This window comes from Cygnus atratus, chromosome 1 (genome assembly GCF_013377495.2).
Source record: "Cygnus atratus isolate AKBS03 ecotype Queensland, Australia chromosome 1, CAtr_DNAZoo_HiC_assembly, whole genome shotgun sequence".
NCBI lineage: Eukaryota > Metazoa > Chordata > Aves > Anseriformes > Anatidae > Cygnus > Cygnus atratus.
The window spans coordinates 40,423,395-40,435,391 of record NC_066362.1 but is presented as its reverse complement, the minus strand read 5'-3'; the positions used below and the strand labels follow the sequence as shown (position 1 = coordinate 40,435,391).

At 44.3% G+C, this 11,997-nt stretch overlaps 1 protein-coding gene across 2 annotated transcripts; it reads left to right on the top strand.

Annotated features, from left to right (window-relative positions):
• Nucleotides 1-4,240: 4,240 nt before the first annotated feature.
• On the top strand, nt 4,241-10,048 carry KRR1 (KRR1 small subunit processome component homolog). 2 transcript variants are annotated; one of them, XM_035544234.2, is made up of 10 exons: nt 4,241-4,370; nt 4,695-4,870; nt 5,370-5,504; nt 5,728-5,853; nt 5,939-6,022; nt 6,776-6,832; nt 7,304-7,474; nt 7,641-7,718; nt 7,832-7,925; nt 9,435-10,048. In XM_035544234.2, exons 1-10 carry the CDS (start codon nt 4,307-4,309, stop codon nt 9,575-9,577), a joined length of 1,128 nt encoding a protein of 375 aa, XP_035400127.1. In that variant the 5' UTR covers nt 4,241-4,306; the 3' UTR covers nt 9,578-10,048. The 2 variants fall into 2 exon arrangements, with proteins under 2 accessions (XP_035400127.1, XP_035400125.1); XM_035544232.2 differs by having other exon boundaries at nt 4,692-4,870.
• Nucleotides 10,049-11,997: the final 1,949 nt, after the last annotated feature.

Here is an 11,997-nt window from a genome sequence, read left to right as displayed (position 1 = left end):
AAGATGTAATAGGATTCCCCTTCGTGTATAGCAGAGCTATTTATTCTGCTGTAATTTTGCTATAGTGGAAATTTGCATAATAATGCCTGGATTCTAGCACAAGAGAAAAATAGACCGAGAGAGCATTTTATCTGTGCTTTGCAGAATAAAACACACCGGTACTGTTGTGAATTCCTAAAAAACTGCAGTGCTCCCAGCCTGGCTGCTCAGGTATGAGGTTAAAATGATTTCAACAACCTTTTGGGGGGAAATTCAGGGAGGAGGGGGATTGAGGGTGCTTCTGTTGCCCTGACCAGGGGAAGAACATCCCCAGCCCTGTGCCCTCAGTGCCGTGTCCCCTGCAGCACTCTCCTGCAGGCTGGCCCCGGTGACAGGGACACCATGGGGAGCCCGGAGCCCTTAGACCAGCTCTGCTTTCTCGTTAGCTGTGACCTGAACAGGGTGGGTGGTGAGAAACCTCTGTTAACAGACCCTGCTGCGTGCACCTTTGGAACGTGTGATTGCTCCCTGCACTACGTGGGAGACATAAAGCAGACAAGTGATCATTTTCCAATCCCCACTTGACTCTTTTCCCCTCTGAGGCTTTGGACGAGTACTCCGATTTAGGCATTTCCTTCCACCGCCTTCCTCACCCCTGCCTTCCTCCTGTCTGCCTCCTGACACATCCATCCCGACCACGCTCAGCTGCACGCTCAAGCCCTGGCATAGTTTCTGTGGTGTGTTGTTTGCTTTCTGACAACACCCAGGGGCTAAAGTCAAGACAAAAGCCCCATCCTGTCCATCACTGTATGATTCATGATCAGACATGTCCCCTGCGCCAGAGACCTTTTGATCTAAACCTGCTGCTTTGACTTCATAATGACACTGAATTCCTTCCCCATTTGGCTCTCATCCCTTTCTTGGTGACAGCAATTTTATTGCAGCAAGGCTTTCCACAGACAAATCTGTCAACTTTTTTATCTGCTGGTTCTTCCTTCTTGTTCTGGGTTCTTCCTTCTGCACCAAATTGTCTTTGCTGTGGTTTTCCAGCTAACCCTTTCAGATGCTCTTATGGTGTGCAGTCCTCTCATCTTCCACCTCCTTGTTCCTCTTCAGGGTTCAGCACATGTTCTTATTTCTGCTCTCCCTCTTTTAAAGGGAAGCCCTCGCTCTCATAAACTCAGCTAGCTCTTAGCTGAGCTGAATTTATGATGACCACCTTCCCCTTTCCCTTATCTCTTTGTGTCTAACTTTGCAAGTGCTAGCTACATCTGAAAGCTTTGCAGTTGAGGCAGTGATATTCCTCTCCACTTCTTGCAAAATCTTCCTCTTGTCTTCCCAGCCTCAAAATATGAATAGATATCTGACTGTGTGAGTGCTTGCTTTTTTCTCAGCTTCAACCCCACCAGCAGTGAAGGTAAGCTGTTATTTGTTTACCGTGTCCTTGTGGCAAGGTGCGGATTTACTCTCTGGTGAAAAGATAGCTCAGAAGAATGGGAATTGCATATGATCCCAAGATGATACACTAAGTCTCCTTTTCTCATCTGAAAGTCATGTTTTCCTCTGCCACTTACAGCCTGCCAGCTGTGATGACCTCTACCTTCCCAGGCATTTCCCCAGCTCTCTGCAGAGCTGGCAGCAGCACGGTGGCAGCGTGGTTTGCAGTGGGCACTGTCACTTTTATCTGTCAGCACCTCTGCAGATCACTGCATTCAGCAGCAAAGACAAGAATTAAACAAAACCAGAAAAATGACTTACACCCCTGCCCAGTGAGAGAAAGCGAGGAGCGGGGAGAGAGGAAAGAGAACCGAGGAGCACAGCCACGCCAGCCTGAGGGTGCAGAGGTCATAGCGGCAGGATAAGGAGTGAATCAAAGGGACTTTTCTGGAGGTGACTGGGCAGGGGGGTTTCTGTTCAACTGTTTTTTTTCTGTCAGTCTATCTGTGAGCATTGGGTCACTTGGAGCCATAATTTTATTCAAATAATGAAAGACCTTGATATTAACACAAAAAGGACAAAATTGCAACTTTTTTTTTTTTTTTTCAGCATCTAATCCAGTTAATATGTTTTGGCAGCTGCTTTGAACAATGTTTTGATCAGTTGGGATGTTTGTATGGAAAAGCTGATGATTTAAGAGCCGGTCACACCCAGAGTAGCTCTCACTTGCCCATGTGGCTGTTCCCTGCCCTGCTGTAACCTAAAAGAAATAAGAACACCCTAAGCCAAGATAAATTTGAAATACAATTCTCCAGTTATTTGAATCAAAAGGCAGTATTGATTATTTAATTACGCAGAAATGATCCAGATGCTGAGCATTTACTACAGATTAATGACCATCCCAGAGCAGTTAATGGCCCTTCTTGCTGCCATCAACACAAGCTGCTTATTAATCCCTGGAAAATGGCTTGCATAACAATCATAACCTGCTGTTAAAAGTTTATAAATAGATAAAAGTGTCACATGGATTTACGAGTGCTGAGGCTGAATGGGATCTGTGTGGCGTTTCTAGTGAATGAATGCCATGTGCATGAGCTCATCTGATTGCTTGAATTATCACAAAATCCCAAGTTGCTCTTTTGGATTTGAAAATGGCATGTAAGAAAGTGCCAAGTGGCTGGAGTCCTATCTACTGACAGGGAAATAATTACTTTGCTGCATAATAAAGAGGCACCTTCAGCCTAACGGCAGCGCTCTGCCCTTTTTATCATACAGCCTGAAGCGCATTTAAGGGAGGCTGTGCGACTGTGCTGTTTCATTCGTTTGCTTTGCTTTTATCAGGGAAACAATGTGCGCACATATACACACATACAGAGCTGGCCCGGGTGCCCCCAGAGCCCAGCAACCATTCAGCAGGCGTAGGGGTCTTGCTAGGCTGGGACCTCTGAGGTCAAAAGAGCCTTTCAGAGCATTTTGCGCCCAAGTCTCTCTATAACACATGGGGAACGTGGTACACGCTCTGTGCTGCCAGTGAAAGCTGCTCTCAGAAAACGTGTTGTCCCACCACAGCACGGCACAGCACAGCCGGAGCTCCCTGCAGCAGCCCCGGTCCCCAGGCGGCTGTCCCCACCTCCTCACCCCGCCAGACACGCTGTGGCTGGTTATTGCATCTGAGCGGTGACTAATAAAAATGCTATAAATATGTTGTCATCTGGAGCCTGAGCAGGCAGCCCGGAGCAGCGGAGGGGTCTGTGGGAGCATCCCATCTGTGCCAGGAATTAGGGAAGTGGCTTCCCCATATCCGACCAGACCACAGGCCCCGAGGTACGAGGCAAGCTGAGAAATTACTGTCTCCTTCAGAGAATCAGACAGGAGGGGACCTGAGGGACCTTCCTGAGTCACAGCTTCCAAGTCTGTTAACGCAACTGCCTGCGGTTCCAATTATTTTTACCAGGCCTGTCTCAACTGGGCAAAGCCACGCTTCAGTGCAGCGCAGCAACACGTCCGCCCTTTGTGTGGGAGAAGCTGGGTCCCACCAGGCACCAGTCCCTTGCACCCTTCCACTGCAGAGCTAAGGGAAAGTTTCCTCTCACAGTGGGCAAGCCCTCAAAAGGCTGGATTTTATTCCCAGTACTGTGACATCCTTTCATCCTCCCGTTGTGCCTGGGCTGAGCAAGCAGTGTTATTGTTTTATATTTCCAGCCGGCGAGCAACAGGGATGCTCTGTTCCCATTTCCTTGGAGACAGACGTACCCGTAGCAGGCGTGCTGCCCGAGAGGCCTGTGAGTTGGGGGAAAATAAGGTGTATTTCACAAGAGAGACTCAAAATTGCACTCATTCCTGTTCGTAGCCAGTCAGAGCAACGCGGCCAAGATCCTGCAGCCTTGGCAGTGCTGCCTCCTCCCCACACCTCAACGTTGGGCTCCCCGTTGCTGCAAGGCCTCAATTTGCCTTTGTGTTCCCCTGCCCCATGGCTCGCCGCCTTCCTGCCCTTCCCCGGCCCTTCCCTGGCCCTTCCAAGGCCCACGCCTGCCATTTTGGGGTGGGCTGCATCTTACTCCCGGGGGGCGTCAGGATGGGACGCGGTTCAGGGGGTGATACTGGGGGCAGGGGCGGTGGGACCGGGTGAACTGGGAGGTCTCTTCCAACCTAGTGGTTCTGTGTCATAGGGACATAAGGCGAATTAGCCTCCTCCGCTCCTCCACCACACCGCATGGGGCCGGAGCTGGCTTTGGGCAGCGCCCAGTGCCACCTAGCGGGGACATTAAAAAAAAAAAAAAAAAAAAAAAAAAAAAAAGGATTTAGGGGGCGGGGAAGGGACTACAGCTCCCGGCACGCAGCGCGGCCCCGGTTCCGTCGCGGGGCGGAAGGTGGCGGTGGGCAGGCCGGCATGGCGGCTCCCGCGGCGGCGGAGCCGAGGCCGCGGCGCCCCGGCAAGAAGAAGGCGGCTGAAGGTGGGCGAGGAGCGGAGGGCGTAGGTGGAGGCGGCACGGGCGGGCTGCTGCTCCCGCTGCTGCTCCCCGCACGTTCTCCTGTGGCGTCCCCTCTGCGAGGCCTGGCGCAGCTGGGGAGATTTTTGTATTTATTTTTGCCTAAGCGGGTTAAATCGGTAACTCCCGTGAGGCCAGGAGCGGTGCGCAGCACGGTGCTGAACAGCAGCTGCGGCCCTGCGCCCGGTTATTGAAGCTGGGTGGTTAAACGCGGAGGGGGTGTAACAAGCATCGGTGAAAGAGGAGAAGCAAAAACATCCTTTTTTTTCTTTCGTTAATCTATAGCAGTTGATGAATCTGAGCTCCTCACCGTGCCAGATGGATGGAAGGAGCCGGCTTTTACAAGGGAAGATAACCCCAGAGGGCTGTTGGAGGAGAGCAGTTTTGCAACGTTATTCCCCAAGTATAGAGAAGCCTACCTGAAGGAGTGCTGGCCGCTGGTCCAGAAAGCCCTGAGTGAGCATGTATGAACGCATTTGTGATAACGTGATTTATTATTTGGGAGCTGGAGGTGTTAGTTATGTTGATCAAAATAGCCCTCCTTGCGTTTCTGATGTTGCGTGTACATATAGTTCTATGCACTTGCACTTAGAACTTATGGTGTCATTTTTCCATTGGAATTAAAAGTTTGGAGGTCCACGTAGCCAGATGTGTAATTCTTTATAGATGTCAGTAAAGCCTGCTGCAGCAGCGAGTATCATCATCCATAAGCTGACAACTTTGTTGTACCTGAGTTGAATGAGTTGAGGGAGGTGCTGTTTCAGGCCTTGTGCTGCACACCATCTGTCAGTCTATTTTTCTTTCTCTCTTTTTTTTTTTTTTGTGAATTTTCTTAAGCTGAGAGTCAGTCTAAGAGTTCCGGAAAAGTGTCTAGTGTTATGTTTCTTAACTTCATACTATCATGAGATTCTTATTTAGAGATCGATTCACTTTTTTTTTTTTTTTTTTTTGCAAATATTGCAGTATGTGAGTGCAACACTGGATCTAATTGAAGGAAGCATGACTGTCACTACTACTAAGAAGACTTTTGATCCATATGCAATCATTAGGGCTCGAGATTTAATAAAACTCCTAGCCAGAAGTGTTCCGTTTGAACAGGTATGTATTAAATCCAGGAACATTGTATCAAGTCACATTGTAATATTTATAAAATAGTACATTTTAAAAATGTGGGATTTTCAAGTGGCGTCAAGGAAAATGAAATGTATTTTAAAAGTAAATATATCTGCCAGCAAAGACAGGAAAAATAAACTGCAGTATTGGTTTGATTCCTGTGAATCCTTTGTATTCAGATGTTATTACCTGCTGCTTGTATCTTCAGGCAGTTCGCATCCTTCAGGATGATGTTGCGTGTGACATCATTAAAATAGGATCTCTGGTGAGAAACAGAGAAAGTTTTATAAAAAGAAGAGGACGACTTCTTGGGCCAAAAGGATCTACTCTGAAGGTATTTCTGATAGGCGTAGTAACCGTAAAAATTTGTGTCAGATCTTCAGCTTAGACTGACTGCATTCCATTTGTTGTTGCTGTAGGCCCTGGAGCTGTTAACCAACTGTTACATTATGGTGCAAGGCAACACTGTTTCAGCACTTGGACCTTTTAGTGGGCTGAAAGAGGTAATGGGAGGCCAAAGTGCAGTTTGTGTAGCGCACTTCTGTGCCCAGCTCTGGGGTGGACTACAGGCAGAATTTGGCAACCGTAAGAGTTAGCCCCTTTACTTTTCAGCTCTGTGTTAGGTATATTTATGTGAATGTTCATAGTCTTAGCTCCTGAATTTTGTTACTCTGACATCTTTCCGTCTTGGAAATAAGGAAATATTTGTAAAATAGTTTTTGTTTGTTTTAAAGCAAGGTTTAGCAAAGGTATCAAAGGGATGCCTTCACATACGAGTAATGTGTGTCTACTTCTGTATCTTTGGCTTTTGCTCCCGTTGCCTACAATACAGAATTTTCATAGTTAAGAGGTGTAAGTGAAAATAATGCAGTGTTAATGATATATAACCTGGAGGAACATGTAGTATATTTTTAGTAATTATGTAGGGAAAAAATACTTGTCAAAAGCAAAAAACACCCTAACATCTTATGGTAGCAAGAAAGTAGTTCTTGGAAGTCATCCTGGAGCATACTGGAAACCTGACAATATAGCTGATGATAACTTGTGAAGTGCTGTGCCTTCCAGATGTCCGCGTGTGTTAGCTTTTCCAATCTATCTGCTTTTGTTTTGTTTCATTTTGGGGGGGGGGGGGAGGGGGGAGGAGGGGGTTTTCTCTTCTTTTTTGAAGAAACTTAGCGTATCTGGTATTCTAATTGATCAGACTATGAAATACCCGCTGAGTCTTCTGTTCATTTTCTTTTTTTTATCAATTACAGGTTAGAAAAGTTGTTCTGGATACAATGAAAAACATACATCCCATATATAACATTAAGGTTAGTATGGTCCAATGTGCACCGTCGTTTACAAGGAAGTATTATGTCTTTCTCATAGAGCAGTATGCTAATAATGACATGTTTATGTATGGTAATCTGCTTTTGAGCATTTCTGTGGTATGATTCTTTAAAAAAAAAAAAATCTGATTTGGTTTTCATCCATTTTACCAAGCTGTATTGTTATATCCTTAACAATATCTGAGAAAACATTAAAAGAAAAGTGTTTATAACTTTCTTCCCTTTGATTGTTTGCTTGATATCTGCTCACTTAAACTGTCCCCATCTGGAGACCTATTTATCTTTCTGTTTTTTCTGGTCATAATTAAATCCCTCAACTCTTAGTGCAGAGAGAGATGGAAGGTTCAGATGTAGAATATTCAATGTAAGAAAGTTCGGTAAAGCCTGTAATTTGAAGCTACTGTAATTCTGTTGTTTTATTAACTTCTTTGTAATATTCTAAAACTACCAAAGACTTTGATGATCAAACGGGAATTATCAAAAGATCCTGAACTGAGGACACAAAATTGGGAAAGATTTTTGCCGAAGTTCAAGCGGAAGAACTTGAAAAAACGCAAGGAGCCAAAGAAGAAAAATATTAAGAAGGAGTACACACCGTTCCCGCCTCCACAGCCAGAAAGCCAGGTCAGCTGAAAATTTATTTGATTATGTAGGAATAAAGCATGATTTGAAATACTGTTCTTGCTAAGAGGTTGGCAGGCTGTTTCTGTCAAGTTCTGATTATGTGGTAGTATATATCTAGCTTATAATACATCATTTTCTAATGCTTGTCAGTACTTTTCTTGTGCAGATTGATAAGGAATTGGCAAGTGGCGAATACTTCTTGAAAGAAAGCCAGAAGAAACGAAAGCGAGTGGAAGAGATAAAGGTAAAGTCGTTACAACCCGCTATTCAGTTAAAGCCAGAAATCAAACACTTCTTGATTTGTCCCTTTTGCCCTGCTCTACACTGACACTTGACTTTTTTTTTCGTTAACTTTAGGCAAAGCAAGCAGAAGCAGTCAAGAAAAGACAAGAAGAAAGAAATAAAGCTTTTATCCCACCGAAGGAAAAGCCAGTTGTGAAAGCAAAGAAAGGTAACCTGGTTTTTTTCCTATTCTGAAACCTTCTACTGTTGATTCCTAGCCTAAGTAATTATGCAGAGTTATAGCCATAGGAAGTAAGAAAGGTCGTGCTGAAAATAAATAAATTCCTAGCAGTTAAATCCAGTTAGGTATGGTTGCTAGAGACAGTAAAAAGATCATGCAGCCCATAATTCCATATCTATGAAATGACAATTTTCCAGAGCGTTCCCCAGATGGAAAATACTGGGGTAGCCATCTCAGTTGATTCTTTTGACTGTATCAATTTTTGGCTTTCAGACTTGTAGTGGAGCTGACATAAATTTTGCACTCAAATGCTTGCTATTTTTTAAGAAAAAGAAACCCAAAAGCAATAAGCAATATGTATCTGAAAACTTATGCCACAAGTATTGGTATAAGATAGGATAAATGGCATTACCAAAAATTAAAGCTGCAACATAGGCAGAGTGAGAACTTGTCTGAGATAATTTGTTTTTTACACACTAGAGAAAAAAGTCTTCAGTTTCCTGGATTCATTGATTTGTAGCATATATTTATTCACTGTATTAGATACACTACGTACATACAGTACTTTTTTGTGATGACAGTAAATTTTCAGTAATCCTGTGACTGACTGTACTGTATCTCACATACTGTGCTCTTCCAGCTGATGTGTGTTTTGAACTGAAATCCTTCAGTCTTCCAAGAATAAATGACAGCAGTAGTTTGTACATAGAGAAGAACAGAGATTCAAAAAGGACACCTGATACCTGCTACTGGGTGTAGGAATTCTCTATATGAGACCGGAGAAGTAGACCCAAACTCATGTCTGCTGCCCAAAGAGAAAATGCCATGACGTAGATGAACAGAGACTAGTTTATTCATGTTGCTCACTATTAAGATTCTTAACTTAATTACTCTGACACTGTCTGTAGAAGTGTCTTCGAAAGGTTTTCATGAGGGGGTCAGATCAAAAGACTTTGTCATATCCTCACCAACCAACACTTTCCCATCCTGTTTCTGACAGCGGTCGTTAATGGATGGCCAGGGGCGGAGTATGAGGATGGTACAGTTACATGCAGAAAGATAAAATGCCATGAATAATTATGCAGCCAAGAACTGAATAATCAAAAACTTCTTTTTGTGCGAGACTAACCAAGCCATAGATATGTCCAAGAGAGCACGTCCATATTAATTTTGGTGGAGTACAGCTGTGGTCTGATGAGTGAGCGATAATAATTTGTATGTATGCAGTGTATGGTATCTGTGTTCAAATGCAGTTGTATAGGATTTTTTTATATGACTGTTTTCCTTCGAATTCCACTGAAAGAGGTTTGTGTATAATGCTAGTTTCAACAAAAATTACTACAATAGTTTATAAAGTCATTAGTGAGTATAAAATGAGTCCTAACCAATGCCACAGGATGCAATTTACTGTGGATACGTATAAAGTCATCTCATAGACTGTTAAAAGTTAGAAAAGTAAAATTCATGTCTGTTATCCTTGTGTTTTTTACTCTGTAGCCCCCACTGAGAAAAAAATTGATATTGAAGCCATCAAGGAAAAAGTAAAGAATGCGAAGAAGAAGAAATTAGGAGCACTTCCTATGGAAGAAGTCAAGTTAAAAATGGCAGCAGATGAAAAGAAAAAAAAGAAAAAGAAGTAATTTACCACTTGAGATGCTCACTTTTCTCCTACATTAATGAATGTTTTCACACTTGGAAGATCCGAGACTTGGAGTAAACCATTTCTTGCTATTAGCATAGTGTGGACAAGAAAATACAAGATAGAAAGATCATTCTCTTTTCATAAGCACATTTTAACTAATGGACCTAATGCGGCTGTGCAAAATTGTCAGGGTTGGTGTAGAAAATTTTCTCTGCTGTATAGTTTGAGGAAGTAAGACAATATTTGTGTAATATCCATCTGCCTAAAGCAAATGTTTCATAATAGAAACATTTAGGAGTATGATGCAGAATGTTAAACATTGAGAGAACTCAGTAGGAGTTTAAGGTAATACTTCTATGAAAGACTACCAGATAAGATTAGGAAAATGACAAAATTTATTACAATATTATGCTTTTGTTTCTGTAAAAGCTATTTTTTAATGTCTTGGTGTTAATAAACTATTGTTCTTAAATCATTTTGTTCTTAAATCATTTACGTGTTCATCTATGACAAAGTCTAGGTCTTATTTTCCAGGAAGCAAGCTCACAGCTTCATATGAAGATTAGACAATTCTAAACATAGTTGAATGCCATTAATAAATTCCTATTTACTAGCATTATCCTGAAGACTGTTTTAGACAGAATGTGATACAAAGCGTCTTTCCACATAAAATATGCTGCGGAGAAAGCATAGAGTGTTGTTACCTTTCTTTAAATATATTCTTTATTTCTCACAAGAAAGTGAGAAATGGAGTTCCTTTTTTTTAAGCTCCTTCCCTTTTTTGGAGGAAGCGTAGACGTTTTTTGTTACCTAGAAATGCAAACTGTGATGAAATAAAGTTCACCAGAAGAGCAGATGTTCCTTAGTTGATACATCTGAGATTAAAGAAGCAAATGTAGCAGTCGGTGGTAGCACCAGACCGCTTTCATGCCTGTGAAATCAGTCAGCGCGTGTAGCGGAGATGATTATGCTAGAACACCGCAGCTCACTGCCTTTAGATTAGTGACCTTTTATTTGAAAGTAGGAACTGAGAACACAGGGATTTCCTTTGCTACACTTATAAATAAGAATTCAGAATATATGCTAAAAAGTTAGTGTGTGTGTGCATTGAGAATGATCCAGAATGCTTGCCCTTTAGGGTAGGGGACGTTAGCCTTAGTGAATGCCACCTCAACTGCTCTCTCACTCCCCCTCCCCAAAGGGAAAGGGGGAGAAAATGCAACAGAAAAGACTCAGGGGTTGAGATAAGGACAGGGACATCACTCAGCAATTATTGTCATGGGCAAAACAGACTCAGAGTAGGGAGATTAATAAAATTTATCTATTTATCACTAGCAGATTAGCACAGTGAGAAAATAAAAGCAAACCAAAAACACCTTCCCTACCCATCCACCATCTTCTGCCTCCTTCCCCCAAGTGGCTCAGGGGAACGGGGGCTGTGGTCAGTTCCTAACTCTTTGTCTCTGACGCTCCTTCTCGATCACTCTCTGCCCCTGCTCCACATGGGGTCCCTCCCACGGGATGCCGTCCTTTCTGAACTGAGCCTGCGGGGGCTGCCCACAGGCAGCAGCTCTTCAAGAACTGCCCCAACATGGGTCCATACCACGGGGTCCATCCATCCCCCAGGAGCAAACTGCTCCAGCACGGGTCCCCCACGGGCGGCAGCTCCCCCCAGACCCCTGCTCCTGCATGGGCTCCTCTCCATGGGCTGCAGCTCCGGCCCGGGGCCTGCTCCTGCGCGGGCTCTCCATGGGCCGCAGCCTCCTCCAGGCCACATCCACCTGCTCCACCGGGGGCTCCTCCACGGACTGCAGCGTGGAGATCTGCTCCGTGTGGGACCCATGGGCTGCAGGGGGACAGCCTGCTCCACCAGGGGCCTCTCCACAGGCCGCAGGGGAACTGCTGCTGCCTGCCTGAAGCACCTCCTGCCCTCCTGCTGCACTGACCTGGGGGGCTGCAGGGTTGATTCTCACTCCTCTCTCCCAGCTGCTGATGCACAGGAGCTTTTTCCCTTTCTTAACTCTGCTCTCCCAGAGGCACAACCAGCATCCCTCATAGGCTCAGCTGTGGCCAGCAGCAGGTCCCTTTTGGAGCCAGCTGGAGCTGGCTCTGATCTGACATGGGGCAGCTGCTGGGCTCTGCTCACAGAGGCCAGTCATGCAGCCCCCTGCTGCCACACCCTTGCCACATAACCCCAATACAGGCTTTCAGTTGTGTGATCACTTCTTGAAACTTACCTCTTGAAGAAGAAACTCAGTCCTTTAAGTTATCCCATCATTCATAAGTGGCAGTTTAATTACTTAGAAAATCAGTCAAGAAAATACTACTTCAGCAGATACTTCAGTGAGAAAATGATAATTCAGTCACATACACCTATCTCAGAAATTATAGGAAGCTGATGTGTTTAGCGATACCAGC